This window comes from Lathyrus oleraceus, chromosome 5 (genome assembly GCF_024323335.1).
Source record: "Lathyrus oleraceus cultivar Zhongwan6 chromosome 5, CAAS_Psat_ZW6_1.0, whole genome shotgun sequence".
NCBI lineage: Eukaryota > Viridiplantae > Streptophyta > Magnoliopsida > Fabales > Fabaceae > Lathyrus > Lathyrus oleraceus.
In genome coordinates this window covers 496,484,037-496,502,133 of record NC_066583.1, presented here as the reverse complement: position 1 = coordinate 496,502,133, position 18,097 = coordinate 496,484,037, and the positions used below count along the sequence as shown (strand labels likewise).

The window sequence follows — 18,097 nt, the reverse complement described above, 5'->3', positions numbered from 1 at the left end:
TGAAATTTCCAATGCCTCTAGAGCTTTGGGAGAGAAGATGTCAGATGAAAAGTTAGTAAGGAAAATACTCAGATCACTCCCTAAGAGATTTGCTATGAAAGTAACAGCCATAGAAGAATCTCAAGACATTTCAAATATGAGAGTTGATGAGCTAATTAGATCCCTCCAAACATTTGATATGGGAATATGTGATGGATCTGAAAAGAAAGCCAATAGCATAGCCTTCATGTCAAACACTAAAGAGGAAGATGAAGAAGGTGGTCAAGATATTGATGAAGATCTAGCAAAAGAGGTAGCAATGCTGGGAAGACAGTTCAACAAACTTATGAAAAAGATTGATGTGAGATCTGATGTCAAGAACATCGCATCTGACATCAGTAAATCCAACATTTTTGGTAGAAGAACATGGTCTGAAGAAAATCCCAAAGAAGTTCAGTGCTATGAGTGTAATGGGTATGGTCATATTAAAACTGAATGTGGGACCTACCTCAAGAAACAAAAGAGGAGTCTTGCTTCCTCTTGGTCTGATGGAAGTGAAACAGAAGAAGCTGCAAATCATGTGACTGCATTGACAGGAAGATGGGGTTCTGATGAAGAGTCAAGTAATGATGAAGTAACCTTTGAAGAGCTGGCCACTACCTACAAAGAGTTTTTCCACAAAAGTGCTGAAGTGTGCAGACAAGTTGAAAGCCAGAAGAAAGTGATAGCTCAGTTGGAAAATGAAAAGGAAGAATATGTGGAAACCATCTCCAAGTTGAAGACTGAAGCAGTACTCTTAAATTCCAAACTAGATGAGATGACCAAGTATGTAAGAATGCTTAACAATGGATCTGACATCTTAGACAAGATTCTCCAGACTGGTCAAATAACAGGGGATAAATCTGGCATTGGATTCAATGAATCTAAGACTGAGTGCAGTTACACTAGTTGCAAACCAAAATCCAAACCTAAGTGCAGCCATGTTAAAAACAAACCTGAGATGTCACATCATATGTCACAACATCAGAAAGGAAGACAGCAGAAAGGGAAGCATCAAAGATGGAGATGCCATTACTGTGGAAATTTTGGCCACCTGAAGCCCTTCTGCTATAAGCTATATGGTTATCCTAGCCCTGATCAGACTCAATATCAATCAAGACCCAAACCTCACATGCTTCTCAACAAAAAGCAATGGGTTCCTAAGACAAATGTTATAATTCTAATAGCTCACACTTCCTTCAGAGTTTCAGCCAAAGAAGATTGGTATTTTGACAGTGGTTGTTCCAGACACATGACTGGAAACAAAAACCTGCTAACTGACCTTCATCCTCATGCCATGAGTTATGTTACCTTTGGTAATGGAGCAAAGGGTGAAATCAATGGAATGGGTAAGCTGGATTGCCCTGGAGTTCCTGACCTTGACAATGTCCTACTTGTTAAGGGATTAACTGCTAATCTAATAAGCATCAGTCAATTGTGTGATCAAGGTCTGAATGTAAACTTCACTAGAACCGAATGTCTGATTACTAACAAGGAAAATGAAGTGATCATGAAAGGAGTTAGGTCCAAAGACAACTGCTACATATGGAGTTCTCAAGAAACTGGTTACTCTTCAATGTGTACCGTAGCCAAAGAGGAGAAGTGAAGATATGGCATCAAAGATTAGGCCACCCGCACCTTAAAGGTATGAAGAGGATTATATCTGTTGAAGCTGTTAGAGGAATTCCCAACTTAAAGATTGATGAAGGAAAAATCTGTGGAGAATGTTTCTTTCTCCTTCTGGGACATAGCCCTCAGTTGGTCCCTATCGGGAGCCATATCAACGTTGTACTTGTACTTCTTGACAAAAGCTTCGCCGAGGTCATTGAAGGAGCGAATATTCACACTATCCAAGCCCATATACCATCTCAATACAGAACCGGACAGGATGTCCTAGAAGTAGTGGATTAGGAGTTGATCGTTATCAGTCTGAGTTGACATCTTGCGTGCGTACATCACAAGATGGTTGAGCGGGCAAGTGTTTCCTTTGTACTTTTCAAAGTCAGGCACTTTGAATTTTATATGAATCTTGACATTTGGCATGAGGCATAGCTCAGCAGCAGATTTACCGAAGAGGTCTTTCCCTCTTAGAGTTTTCAGTTCCTTGCGCAGCTCAAGGAATTGATCATTCATAGCATCCATTTTCTCGTACACATCTGGGCCCTCAGATGGCTCAGAGTGATAAATGGTGTCATCAACTCTCGGCAAAGTATGCACAACTGGAGGTGGCACAACAAGGACCGGGCTAGATGCCGGCAGAGAAGCAAAAGTAGGGGTGAGACCCTCTGGCACAAAATTAGCGGGCATCCCCCAGGGAAACCCGGCTGGCATAGCAGACGGAACAAAGTGAGCACTGGCAGCAGGCACGGTAGAGGAAGTAACCTCTGAGATGACCATCCTCTGGGGAGGAGTTGAAGGCGTTGGAGAAGACTGGCTTTGGACGGCCAAGAATGACTCCAGCAGGGCAGTCAATCTTGCCACTTCCTCGTTGAGTTCCATGTTTTCTTGCTCGAGGTGATCCATTAGCTTTGAAGAGTTGGCTCTGGTGTACTACCGGTGCGTCAGCTTGTCTTCAAAATAAATGAAGAACACAGAGTTAGACCACTGATCAAGAAGCCCTGAACAAAACCTGCTTATGCATATTATGCATGCAATGCTTGTGCATATGATTTGTTTTTATTAGAGGAACTTTTAGAGATCTATTTGCAAATATTTGGAAAATATTAATCAATCTTAGACATATATGGAATAATCATATCAATAATATCTGGAAAAAATTTTACACCAAAGAAGTACAGTCTTGGTAACCAAATACAATACAAGAGAGAAGGAAAATGAACTTCCTATGGAATCCTAGAAACAATCGTCCAAAGCTCTCGAGACTGGAAGATAAGCTGCACGAAGCCTCTTCACCTCTCTCTCATAGGCTACCTCCATATCTGCCTTCTCCTTGGTGAGCCGATCATACTTCCTCTTCCAAAACCTGGAAGACTGAGGAAGAAGAGAAATCAGCAAATCATCAGGCTCGTCGATAACCTGATGCTCCAGAAATTCTATCAAAGCATCTTTATCTCTGAGTTGCTGAAGTAGCTCCTCTCGCTCACGGACCCAAGCACGCGAACAGTCTTCATCTCTCAACTCCTCAACTCCTTGGTTAGGGAGGGTTGAAGGCCCAACCATAACTATAGGTGTGGGTCTCGGGTAGTCATAGGGCATGCGATACTCAAAAGCTCTCCTCCTAACCCACGAGGCATAGGGTTCCAAAGCAATACAATTCTTCGGACCAAGCTCCTTCCTTTCCTTCCTATGAATCTTGCGCCAAGCGCAGACCATCCTGCCCTTCAAGTTTTGGGGATCTTTACCCTCTTGAAAGAACACACCTTCTAACAAAATGTTATTAGGTTTATCCTTTAAGGGGAACCCAAGATGACGACGCGCCAAAACAGGGTTGTAGTTAATTCCACCACATGTACCAAGAAGAGGCACATTGGAGAATTCACCACAAGAGTCAATAATCTGCACACCATCATATACACGGTTATACCAAAAGATATCATCATTAGTGAGAGACATAAGTCTCGTAGACCACTGTAGACATCCTTTGTTCTCCTTGAAGGCGAGCGTCTGTGGCAAGTGCGAAATAAACCACTTGTACAACAGAGGCAAACAACACACAATGGTACCACCACCCTTTTCATTCCTCATATGCAAAGAGGAATAAGTGTCACCCAACAGAGTAGGGACGGGATTAAGAGTACAGAAAATCCTAATAGCGTTCACATCCACAAAGTTATCGATGTTGGGGAATAACACTAGCCCATAGATGAGAAGTACAAATATGGCCTCAAAGGCGTCCTCACTCATGGCCTTCCCAAACATATAGCTTGAGCAATGAGGAAATCAGATGGGAGACCTTGAATTCCACCTTTGGTAGTCATATGAGCACCAACAACATATTCATCTATATGCAACAGATCAGCAATATCTTGGGAAGAAGGAACTCTCTCCAAGCCACTGAACGGCAACTGATCTAGGATAGGTATACCCACAAGATAGGCATACTCCTCAAGCATAGGCAAAAGCTGGAAATCCGGAAAAGTGAAGCAACGGTATAAGGTATCATAGAACTGCACCAACACATTCATCAGACCTTCATCCACCTGAGTAGCAAGAATAGACAGAAGCTTCCCATGGCGAGCTTTGAACTCCAAGGGATCTAATACATAGGATGTCAAACTCCTTAACTCTTTCAAGTCGGGTTGTCTGCAGGATAACATTTAAGGATTACATTTTGCAAGAGGTTTAGCCCCAAGCAGAATAGCGACGTGGCAGGCCCCTCGCAAATAATTTGCGATGACCTATTTAGATAAACGACTTATCCCCTCACACAAAAAAATTGAAGGGTGTTTCGTAATAGTAAGGAGTTTAATCCCTATTTAAAAACACTTTTTTATATAATGATCAATAAAATTATTTTGATGACTTCAACGTAGAATCTTCCTTGAAAATTTTCCTTTGAAAAAATCATTTGTCTTACTATATTTTCTTTTATCTTCCGTCATTGGTCGTAAATTATTCCTTAAATTATTCCTTTTATTCATATATATATATATATATAATATATATATATATATATATATATATATATATATATATATATATATATATATATATATATATATATATATATATATATATATATATATATATATATATATATATTATATATATATATATATATATAATTCTAGCCTAGTGAGAATAAGATCCAAACATAAATTACTACTTAAAAATAAAAATAATTGTTGTATCAAAGGATCCTGATATTTCTCTAAATGATGTTGATGGGGATTTGCTGCCGCATGGTATCTAGATCCCCAGGAGAGGCGGGGAATATCATGCTCTAGCATCCCTCACACAAAGTTTGCTTGTTATCTACTGTGGTCATGTCTACGTAATTAGGACGAACTTGAAAACACTACTGGTACCTTTTCCTAAAATATATGAAATTTTTCACAAATTACTAAACTTTGTATAATTTTCACAATTACTAAACTTTCCATATACATATAAAATTACAGCATTTGACTGTTTTCTGGATTAGTCGGTAATAGAATTAGTTACCGAGTTTTCAAAAACAACTTCACACATTGTAGAGCCCTTTGCGAATGAAGATAATTCCATTGTCATTTGGTGTTTTGCTTTTATATCTGCACAGTAATTATACTTAAATTTCATAGTCTTCAGTCTTTTCGAATTTTGCAAAATATACTTTGCAAATTGGAACTCAGACTCTGTGCCTTTACAGTATGCAAGACAACATGTTCTCAGATGCAATGAAAGACACTTTGGAACTATTGGTGGATCGTTCCAACTTTGGTCGTTCCAACTTTGGTCTTGATATTCACAACCCTGTATGATTAAACTTTGAAGTTTGTGGCATTGTTCAAGCATTTGTTGCAACCAACCCCACATATTATAGAAAAATTTAAGTTTCAAATGTGTCAGATTATGAAACATGGGAAGTTTACTACAACCTTTCAATTGTGCCTGCATGAGTTACACAAGTGACAAGACAGTACATGAGAATTCTATATAACCAACTGCAGTCCCCGACACAACTGCAATTGCAACTCGTGCAACCACGTCCGCAACTGCAATTTAAAACTATGGACTACAGTTAAAAAATTCATGAATTTATAGAAAATTATTAAAATCTATATTGTCATACCTGTTCCATATGTAGAGTCTCCACATTGCGAACCAAATGAAGAGGAATAATAGAATCATGACAAGAAATCTTTGCTCGGACTAAACTAGGTAACAAGCCATCAAACTCTTCCGCTGGGACACGCAAACCATTACGAAAACCTAAATATTTGGTTTCCAATTCCTCAAGTATTTTACAACCCGACAGAAATTTAACCAGCAATTCATGCAGTTCGAAAATCATTCTCTTTAAATGAAGAATTTTAAGAACAGGAAAATCCACTTGATGAGAAAAACCATTCACTATTATTCCTTTCAACTTAAGAACCTTAAGGGTCTTGCAACTAAGAATACTAGATGGTAATTTCATGTCACCGCTAATGTTAAGATTCTCAATTCCTCTATTCATTACATAGGAAACAAATAGATTAATATTGTTTTGGTAGCGAGTTGAATGAGCGTAGATGCAATTGAAACGTAACGAAAGGATTGGAAGTTCAATTTTTCGTAAGGGCATCAATTTGTGTATATAATATTCAAATGAGGCCATGTGTTTGAAGGTTTTGCAGTCGAAATCAAGAGTGAGGACCGAAAGCCATAGTGATTTCCATCTCTTAGAGAGGATGCTTGTCGTTGCAGCATGTTTGGTTGGAAGAAAAGAAAGAATGTGACTGAGAATTGAATCGTGAAACTCACTGATTCTATCTGCCATTATCTCTGTCCTCATGCAGTTATTAGTTCAATGCTAATGTTTCAAATATGAAAAGGGTTTGTAGTGAGTATTCTATATATTTAGGGTTTTAAAAAGAATGTTATCTAGGGTTTCATTATTGTTTCAAAACCAAACTAAAATTCAATTAATTGGGCCTAAAATTATAACCCTAAAATAATACCTTGCACCCCTATATTTTTTTAATGACTGTGTTACTTTTTAATTAAAAAATAAAAATTGAAATCTTGATATTTTCTATTATATGTCTCAAATTCTTGTGAAACATTTAGACATGTTTTGGATGAGTTGTATACTAAAAAAAAATTTATTTTTATTTTATGAGCTCCGTCTCAAATCCATAAGAAATATTGAAGTCGATACAAAACTTTGAGATATATTTTGGATAAAATAAAAAAATAAATGTTTTATTTTATTCTAATGAGTTTCGTCATAAATTTGTGTGAAATATTGATGCAAATCGTAACATCCCACATAACTCTATCTTGAATCACACTGCCTAAAGCATTAAAAGTTTGGTACTAAAACAAAGATGATATAAATAACAAACAACAATTACTCAAATACATGCATGGTATATAAGAATAATACATGGCAGAAGAACCGAAAAGCTACAGAATTGGGTGTTTGGTGTGACGGTGCTGGGAGGTGGAAATTTGGTCTCAATTTAGTAGATATTTTCTAGAAGGTAGAAAATACTACTACAAATAATACATTCATGACAACGTTTTCATCTCACCTAACATAAAACAGAGATATAAATTCAAGAAGCGTCGTGATTTTTTTTAATTTTAAAAATACCATATAATCCCTCAGATATTGAATATAACCGAGGTGAAAAGCAATCCATGACTCACTTCAAATCCTAGCAAAAGAAATTTAAGTGTTATTTCTTTAAAAATGGTGCCTTACTTTTTATTAATTAATTAATTGATATATTACTTATATTTCTTTAATTATCGAGGGGTTTGATTTAAAAATAAAAACACTCGTTCTTTAAGTTTTACCCTAAATCTAGCCGCTCCAAACACATATACATCAGTGTTTCTGATGGATTGCAAAGCTACAAAAAGCTTCAAGATTGTGTGTTGTATATTGTCCTTCTAGCACCAACCTTGAACAAAAACTTTTTCAACTCTTGCAATTCATCTCACATAACGATGTTTTTTATGTTGTTATTGTTGTTGTTATTATTGTTGCTGTTTCTATAACACTCTAAACCCTGAAATGAAAAATAATACGAAAATAAAACAACTACACACATATGGTGTCACTCAATCACAACTTAAAAATGCTCCGAAACACAGGTTAAATTAAACATGCAATAATTTTAACACATGGCATCACTTGCTCACCTTTACATAGGCTCATTGCAGCGAAAATAAATCAATTCAAATAATTCAACAACCAAATAAGTCTCATAATATAAAATATGATTATGGAAAAATTCCTTCAACATCAACAACATCACAAATAATAACAATAATAAAACAAATAGTACACCCACCCAGTGTTATAGATCAGAGCAACGAAATTTAAATAATCGCATAAAACAGGAAAAACAAGAATAATTTCAACACCATCATTCGCCTTTTAAGCAACTATTCATTTATCTGCTCGTTTTTAACCCAAGAAAGGACACATAAACACACAAACAATAAAGGGGTAAGAAGATGCTCATAATATATAATGGTACAAAAGTATGCAAGGGTAATCTAAGCAAACATCAATAGTAATTCAACACAATTCAATCGCATGCATCGTCAAAGTATTCTCAATCACTAATATCAACATAATCATCAATACATATGCAAATGATGAATACAAATGTACTCAACACCATGACTCTGCAATACATGTTAGAATAATCACTTATCTGAACCAAAATAAATTCAAAATTCATCTTCATGTAAAATATGACCAAAAAGAAGTTGGCCAACAGTTAACTTCCCTCCAAACCAAAATTTGTGATTCACTTTAAATCAAAGCAAAGTTTCATTTTTGATTCATATAATTCACCTTCCTTCACATGCCCTTCACACCCTTTTTCCTCTTTCTAATCAACCTATATACACTTAAGTTTTTCCATCATGCACACCTTGTGTTTGATGAAATGTTTTGTCACACCCCGATTTTGATCCTGATTTACTGATTCAACATATTTGTCATAAGAAACAGCGTAAATAAAAATCAAAGGAGGCTCCACCTTCTCAGAAAAAATTGTTTTCCTTTATTCACCATAAGAGAACATCAAAAATTCGACACAATCGACAACCTCCATAAGACACCGTCGGCCACTGCTTTTCTACCACTTCCATCACCATTGTGCAAACCAACCACTTAGTTCATTTTCTTCAACAACCAAACTTCTCCTCCATCATCTTTCATGAACCTACTGTAAACACCATCACCAACGCCTTTCGACCACCTTTTACCGTTAAACCAGTACTGCAGGTCACTACACAACCACATCGTGACTCCTTCACATCCTCTCGCCACCGTGATAATCTCATCTCCAGTGTAACACCCAGCTCAAACATCAATAACACTTGCAACAAAGTTCAGCAACAACAAATAAACAGATTTGCTTTAGCAACATCACAACAATTGTCGCTCCGTTCGATTCCGCCACGGATTCAACAACGCACCTTAACCACATTCTATTTTTCATAATGATGAACCTTTGAAAGTTAATGATGACTTGGTTTGAGTGCTCCGAAAAAGACTGAGAAGATTGAATCGGTTCCGACCGCATCATCGTTTCAGTAACACTTAAACCTTTTTTTTCTACTGTTGGTTGTGCATATTTTGTGCGTTTGAGGCTCGATTAGATTATGCTTACATATTAAGTCTTGAAAATGATATATAAATTGTGCAAATATTTTTATAAAGTTATGATTGAGTGGAAACATGTTTTTTGGCTGTTCACAATGTTGTAAATTCATGAACTACATTTTGATTGTATGATATGTGAATTGCTTTTGAGTGGCTCTGAAATGCTGAAGTTTGAAAATACTTGAAGTGTAATTAAATTAAAGTTGGATGTTCTGGTAATATTTGGTTCTCTAGTTATTATGGCCTTAGTTAGATATGACATTACATTACTAAGTGAATTTTGTTTGTGTACTATAAATTGTTTTATGAATCTGTATTTGCAGTTTCTTGTGATTCATTAAGTCCATCTAATTTCATGAAATTTCTATATTAAAACATGTATATGCTATAGGTGTGTGATTTTGTTTTTTGTTAGGAGAAAATTGTTGAAAGAGAGAGTTAAGGAATTGCATTTTTTGTCTTAATAACTTGTTCTTTTTTTTCCGCCGTTACTGTATTCTTTAAGTAACATTGGTTTCTTCATTTTGGATTGAACAAGTCAAGTACTTTGTTTTATTTTATTTTACTTATTTGTTCATTTTTTTTAATATTTTTTTATATGTAATTATTATTAAAAATAAATGAGATCAAGTTTCTTTTCTCCTTTCTCCTCATCTAGTTTAGGCCCATCAATTATTTTTGCACCTCCATACATTGCAATTAATTTGGTAATTTTGTTAATAAATCGATTAATTTGCATTATTGTTGTTTATTTCCATTGCGATAATTTGGATTTTTAATCCACGAATTATGTAATTTCACACCGTTATGCCGCCAAAATTTCGATATATTGATAGTATTTCGCCGCGTTTTGATCCATCGCATACGACATTTTGGCTGTTGTTAATATGCGCAAACCGGTTTTGAGCACATTACCTAGATTTTGTTTGTTCCTCAATTTTCATTCGTCTTACACGTCTTTGCATTACGTGACTTTGATTCGCATCCTCGCATCCCGATTTTAATCCGTGCACGTCCCGATTTTACTTCTTTCAATTTAATTTTTGATCATCTTGTAAATATAACTTGGTGTTTGTTTACTTCACATGGCTTACTCTTGGGCCTTCTTACAATGAGACAGTCCTCTTGCACCTACACTCATGCATTGCTTGTTCGTTGATTGGGCCCGATTTAATTGTCTCTTTATTTTGAATCCCCATTCGACAAAATGTATCCTCATTCTCATGACGTGTAATAATTTTACCGCTCTTATTCCTTTATTGCTTGATTGTTTAGCTTAGTACTAACACAAGAATAAAATCAATCATTTCCAAATAAAGACTCGATCCAACATCGAGTATTTTCTCAATAAACAAATTCGTCCATTTTTATTCATCCATTTCTATCTATTCCATTTCTTTCAAACCATGTCATTCAAATCTTTCTCAATCGCTCATCAAATGCTTTATCCAACATCAAGTCATTTTCACAATAAAAAACTCAAAGAGACTTAATTCCTATTTAACCCTTTTCAATAAAAATGGAAATGGAACATGGTGGATACCACACACTCCTGAGACTAGGATTCGAAATGGATATCTCGTCCATCTTAGCTCTCGCCGTCATTCAAAACTATCAAAGAGGTTTCTTCAAACCCTTTCTCAATCAAATTCAAAAACACTTAATTCTTATTAAATACTTTCGCAAATAAGATGGAAATGGAACATGGTGGATACTGTCATACCCCAAAATTCTCCCTACACTCCACAGGTCACTAACCATAAACATTTGAATATCATCTTCATTCATTTCATTTAAATAAGCATGGTTCAATCCGATTTACAAGTCGCGTCAGTTGAATTCACCAATCCATTGCATATACGGTCATCATTTCGTCATCGTGTCAATTATTGTTCTGATTAATTCTAACATCATATTAATTTCAACTTCAAATTAGTTTTTGAAGTTTAAATTGATTTCTTGGTTAGAGTTGAACTTTGAAAATAAATTAGATTTTAGAAATCATTTCGTTCTTTTTCGAATTAATGTTGGAAATTCAAGTTGAGTTGGACGAGCCGAGTTGATTATTGAAAAGTCGAATTGATTTTGGAAATTTGATCATCTTTGCATTAAGCCCATTGAACCACTCATTCTTTGGTATTATCCATTATTATCCATTTTTCTAAATCCAATTTCATCAATTATCCAAAATCCAAATCCATGTTTCATTTTTATATCCAATATTCATTTTAAACCAATTTCATATCATATCCATTTTATCCACCATTATCCATTCTAATAACCATTTAAACCATTATGCATCTAATTATCCATTTACTAAATCAATTATCCATTATCCAATTTAATCATTATATCCAATTATCCACAATCCAAAACCATGAATCTTTATCCAATATTAGTTTACATAAACCATAAATTTTGTACATTAAGAAAAATAGGGAAAAGAAATGGACCAATTGAACAGCAAGAGAGATAATAGCAAAGTGCTGCTGCAGAAATTTTTCTAAGTGTCCTAAAAATATGTCCCACTTTGACTAAGCATAACTTTCTCAATCTTGATCCAAATGGAGCAAACTCTATATCTCTAGGAAGCTTGGAACAAGATGAACAACTTTCATGTTGGAGAAATTTTCAAATGGAGCTTTTATCTTGATGTAAAATGGGCTTAAAGTGAGTGCAACAATCATGAAAACTTGCCCTAAATGGAAAGTCAACCATTTCCAAATTAAGTAACTTTTTCAATTCTTGATTAAATGATGAATCCATGATCCAACCTTGATCAAATTTCACATGTAGGCTCCCCTAGGCATGGATTTTTAGATTCCACTCTCAAAAAGTCAGGAGTTGACCTAGGCCAAGATGCCTCTCTAATCATGACATGGATGAGCCCATCTACTTCCAACCAGACATTGCCTGTTGCAGGTAGCCATGAAACCCTAATTTCCTGATTAAACCCAGATGAGCACTATGATAGCTCTGAATCCTTCACTGATGAACTGAGGACCATAGTAAGATACTTGGAGCTCCTTGAGACCCTTGAGACTTGTATACTTAGAGAATGAAGTCCAATTCTCAACTTGCTTTGTGTGGGCTCCTTCTGTTAAGGAGTGATCAATCAAAACCTGATTCCCAAGTCACTAATGCAGTATGCAATGAGTATGATCTAGTATGATGCCAATGGAATGTAAAACATAATTTCATGCTTCTAGGAAAAATGAAGGGTAAATTTTGGGGTATTACACGCAGCAGACAATATTATTATTGCTGAAGTTGAACGAATGATGGTACATTTATTTATGTTTTACTTAAATTTTCAATTAGATTTTAGATTAATTAAAACTATTTTTTTACTTATATTTTCATTTAATTAGCATGACGAGTTATGTAGACCTCTGTTTCTTAATGAAATCTATCTGGTTACTCATATGAAGAGAAACGGAGAGTTTGTCGATGATCGCTTAAGAAACACTCAAGTGAGTGTTTCTTATATTTAGCCATTTTATTTATTTCTTTTATGTACCTAACTTATTTAAATTATGATAAAATCTAATTTTGTTATTTTTATAATAGGAGTATGATAACACAACTTGCTTTTACTCTATCAGAGCATCTTGAGTTACCTGCATTGCCACCAGGATATCATGTTGATCCTAGTCCGAGTCTTCACACTTGGTATGATGTTGCATACAGGAAGAGGGAAAATTAGAGAGTGTATGGTGTTTGAAGGTACGACAATACTATCAGGTGGAGTGACATGAGTTTCAGAATCAAACTTCCTAATGGAGGAGGATAATCACATCCACATATATTAACCGCTGAAATGCTAGAGACTATGAGAAATTTAGTGCATACCGAGGCAACACACGAAACAACACCAAGAAATGAAAAAAATGGAAGAAATGAGTGTTGGTGTAAGCCCTAGAGGCCAATACCTTTTGGTACTTGTATCGAATTATTTATTAATAATAAAAGGCATTTTCTTTATTATGGTTGATTAATAAAGTCCCTGGAATAGATAGTCCGTTTAAAGTATTAAATGTGACTTAATCATGAGAACACATTAAACATAAGGACATTATTCTTAAAGTATCCGTAGTCGAGCTTTAGTGTGAAGTGGGATAACATTAAAGCATTAAGACTATTATGTTTGTAGACTGATGATCATATCTCATGGATCATGGATAAAGAGTTATCAAGTCTTAAACATAGGTATGAATATTAGGAGTAATATTTATACCAGATTGACCCGCTATGAGAATACTATATAGAAAGTTATGCAAAGTGTCATAAGTTATTCTCATGGTGATAATAGTGTATTCCACTCTTCGACCTGAAACCACTATGGACCCTAGATGTAGAGTCGAGTGTTTTATTGCTGATCCAACGTTGTCCGTAACTGGATAACCATAAAGACAGTTGATGGGTACTCCACAAAGCATGCTGAGGGACATGAGTGTCCTAGATGGAATTTGCCCATCCTGCGTAACAGGATAAATGTCTATGGGCCCAATATTGAACTGGACAAGGATGACACGGTCTATACCTTGTGTTCAATATAGACATAAGGGCAAAAGGGTAATTATACATATAAGTATTATCACAGAAGGTTTTGTCAAGTCACATGACATTTTCGTGTCTTGGGTAGCAGTGATGTGTTGCTAGATACTGCTCACTGTTTATTATGTTAAATGCGTGATTTAATATAATTGCCAACGTCACGAAAACCTACAGGGTCACACACAAAGGACGAATTGATGAGAGATAGAGTAACTAAGGAATACCGTAAGGTACGGTGCCCTTAAGTGAATTATAGAACATCGTAAGGTACGGTGTACTTGAGTAGAATACGAAATATGGTAAGGTACCATGGGCTTAAGTGATTTTGGGCATATTATAAGATATGGGCCAAAATACACTTAAGTGGGCTTTTTAGCTTGAAGCCCACACTAGTGGTTCTATAAATAGAACCCTTGTGCAAAAGCATTCATTGCGGTTGCATTATTTTCGTTTTCTCTCTCTCTCTCTCTCACTCAAAGCCTTCATTCGTACCAGCTAGCACTGAGATTGAAGGAATCCGTTCGTGTGGACTGAGTAGAGACGTTGTCATCGTTCAACGTTCGTGCTCGCTTCGTGGATCTGCATCAAAGGTTTTGATCGTCACAAGAGATCTGCACCAAAGGTTTCAACCGTCACAAGAGGTAAATATTCTATCACTGATCATGACCATTCGTAAGGATCTCTAAAGGAGAAAATTTTAATTTCCACTGCGTTTTGGACCGCAATTCTCCTTCAGTGGTATCAGAGCCACTTATGAAACCATGAATCGGATAGCTGTTTAATTTCTGTATTAATATGATTAAAAGACAGAATGAATCAATTAATTAAACGGGTAATTAAATTTGGCATCATGAGTGTACGAGTTGGACGATTGATGTTGACTATGCTTCGGTACCGACATTAGTATGGTGAAGCAGCGATACATCGATCGTCCATAGGTTACGCAATTGAGACCGATCAACTTATATATGATATAAGTAATCCTAATGCAAAGTACGGTATATGTGATATACTGTTTCTGTTTCGTTCATTCAAACACTAAATGGTTGTTTTCCTTTGAGCGATCAATGGTCATTTGCTTCGGAATCCGACATTAGTATGGTGAAGCAATGACCTGTTGATCAATCATACTGAATCAACAATCGAGGTGTGTTTGACGGTCTGAAATTGGCGCATTAGGGTTGGTGACAGCGCAAGGGTTGTGCCGTCAAAGAGTTGTGAATTTAGGGCTTTTTGGAAGAGGTCTGTAGACTGTTTCAAAGTTCTTTTATTTTGGCCGCGTGAAGCTCGTGACGAGCGTAACAAGCTGGATGCGTGACGGTCGTAACAAGCCCATGACGGTCGTAACAAGCCTGTGACGGTCGTCACATGCTTTGTGACGGTCGTCACACTCACAGATCCAAAATTGCATGTGACGGTCGTCACACGCCTGTGACGGTCGTCACACTCACAGAGGCAGAATTTTCGGGGTTTCTGTTTTGTGACTACGCAAGAGTTGTGTTGATGCAAAACAATGTCCATTTCAAATGAATTGTTCCCGCTGTCCGGGCAGCGGACCCCCGGCTAACTCTGCGTAGTGTGATCGGTCGCCGAAATTTAATTTTGTTTTAATTAATTAAAGGAATTAAAAATTAATAATAATAATAATAATAATGTGTTTGTTATTATTGCCTTGTTGTGATCAGTTATGGCATTAGTCTTCCTTTATTTTGTTTTGGGTTTTTAAATACGACCTGCGTGTCGTGCCTCTCCTTTTGATCTTTTAATGTAACTTCTTTTCTCATCTCAAACCCTCGTATGTAAAACGAGTTTCTTCTGGAATGTAATGTTTTGAAGAAATAGAAGAAGACAATGTTATGAAGAAAGAGAAGATTTCAATATCAAAGGAGGACAACCTTGAAGATCTTGCTTGGAGAAGCTTAGAGAAGAATTCAATATCAATGGAGGACAACCTTGAAGATCTTGCTTGGAGAAGCTTAGATCGTTATTAGGTTAACTTAGGTTCTCTCATTGGCTTGGGAGAACAATTGCGCTAGGGGCCATAACTGTTTCATTATGTATGTTGATGCATGTGTATGTATGTTGATGCATGTGAATATATGTTGATGCATGTGAGAGACGATTTATATGATAAATAAGCCGGTGAGATCAGAACAATTGCAATTCCCTCAAACTAAAATATTAAGTTTATGCTTTCCAAGTCTTAGCACTCATCAAGACTAGTATCAGATAATGTAGGTTTCGCCTACGCGTGGCGCATGTTCTATATTAGTAAGGTGCGATGGGATAATTGTAATATCCAACTGCTAAGACAATGGGTCAAACTTAACTAAACAATCTATGAGAATATTATATATGTTTGCTTTCCAAGTTTTAGCACTCATCAAGACTGATATCGAATAATGTAGGTTTCGCCTACGCGAGGTGCATGTTTTGTATTAGTTAAGGTGCGATGGGATAATTGTAATATCCAAATGCTAAAACGATGAGTCAAACTTAATTATAATTTTATTATATATGTTTAGAAGCAAGAGTTGGGAATAATCCATATGATGGATTGGAATAAGGATTTATTCACCCAACTGAAATTTTCGAGAGTTGTATGAGATACAACTGGAAGGAGTTCCTACCTAAATAACCTAGTTTTGTGTAATCCGCCTACGCGGACTTAGAACGAAGTGAAATATGGATCTCGGCCCACTAGAAAATATTCCAACGGGATTTTCCGAATCAAATGATGAGGGTCATTTGTTTTGAGTAAAATAGTGGGAGCATATTTGATTAAAGGCCTAATTAAATATGTCAATGATACTTATATTTTCTTAATCCTTATGTAGATAACCATGACAGCAAACACCTCTAACAACATCCTGCGATTAATCCTTGATAAGGAAAAATTGTCTGGGACAAATTTTCTGGATTGGCACCGAAACTTGAGGATTGTCCTCAAACATGATAAAAAGCTGTATCTCTTGGAGACACCTGTTCCTGAAGAGGAACCTCCTAGTTCTGCACCTAAGGCAGAAAGAGATGCTTATAAGAAGCATGTCGATGATGCCAATGAAACTGCTTGTCTCATGCTGGCTACCATGAACTCATAATTGCAAAATCAATATGAGAACATGTCAGCGTTTGATATGATCGAACACCTGAAGATGCTCTATCAAGAGCAAGCAAGGCATGAGAGGTTTGAAGTTTCAAAAGCCCTTTTTCAAAGCAAGTTAGCTGAGGGAGCCCCTGTAGGTCCCCATGTACTCAAGATGATTGGGTATGTGGAAAACCTTGAGAGATTGGGTTTTCCCCTCGAAAAGGAACTTGCGACTGATTTGATCTTGCAATCGTTGCCAGATAGTTTCAGTCAATTTGTCCTAAATTTCAATATGATTGATATGGACAAATCTCTTCCTGAACTGCTCGCCATGTTAAGAACTGCCGAGCAGAATCTGAAGTCAAAAGGGAAGTCCATTCTGATGATTGGAAATGGAAAGAGACAGAACAAAAGGCCCACCAAGCAGGATGATAAAGGGAAAGGCAAGGAAGTTGCCAAACCCAGACCCACTGTTGCTGCTTTGAAGCCTAGTGGAGGCATAGCAAAGGAAGGCACCTGCTTCCATTGCGGTAAGACCGGACACTGGAAGAGGAACTGCCCAAAGTACCTGGAAGATAAGAAGAATGGAGTAGAGACTTCAACTTCAGGTATTTTTGTTATTAACTTATCTACTTCTGCATCATGGGTATTAGGTACTGGATGCGGTTCTCACATTTGTACAAATGTGCAGGGGCTGAAAAGGAGTAGAGATTTGGCAAAAGGTGAAGTTGACCTACGAGTTGGCAATGGAGCAAAGGTTGCTACTTTAGCCGTAGGATCTTATGTATTGACTTTACCTAGTGGTTTTATAATTCAGTTAGAGAACTGTTATTATGTACCTGCAATTAGCAGGAATATTATTTCCATTTCTTGTTTGGACAAGTTTGGTTTTTCATTTATAATAAAGAACAATTGTTGCTCAATTTATTTGAATGATATATTCTATGCTACTGCACAAATGAGCAATGGACTATATGTCCTTGATCTCGAAACGCCTATTAATAACATTAGTACTAAAAGGGTGAAACCTAACGAGTTAAAACCAACTAGGTAAGAATATTAAAACTCTTCGATCAGATCGAGGTGGTGAGTATTTAAGCCTAGAGTTTGATGACCATCTGAAAGAGTGTGGGATCCTATCCCAGCTTACTCCTCCTGGA

General features: G+C 36.4%; 1 protein-coding gene across 1 annotated transcript; it reads right to left on the bottom strand.

Moving 5' to 3' along the window:
• Nucleotides 1–5,118: 5,118 nt before the first annotated feature.
• On the bottom strand, nt 5,119–6,439 carry LOC127081560 (F-box/FBD/LRR-repeat protein At5g56420-like). Its single transcript, XM_051021806.1, has 2 exons — nt 5,750–6,439; nt 5,119–5,568 (listed from the first exon to the last, which is right to left on the bottom strand). Exons 1-2 carry the CDS (start codon nt 6,437–6,439, stop codon nt 5,119–5,121), a joined length of 1,140 nt encoding a protein of 379 aa, XP_050877763.1.
• Nucleotides 6,440–18,097: the final 11,658 nt, after the last annotated feature.

Coding starts and splice junctions, on each gene's coding strand:
- LOC127081560 (XM_051021806.1), bottom strand. CDS start 6,439: ATGGCAGATAGAATCAGTGAGTTTCACGATTCAATTCTCAGTCACATT. Junction 5,569..5,749: donor AGACTCTACATATGGAACAG/GTATGACAATAT, acceptor TAACTCATGCAG/GCACAATTGAAAGGTTGTAG.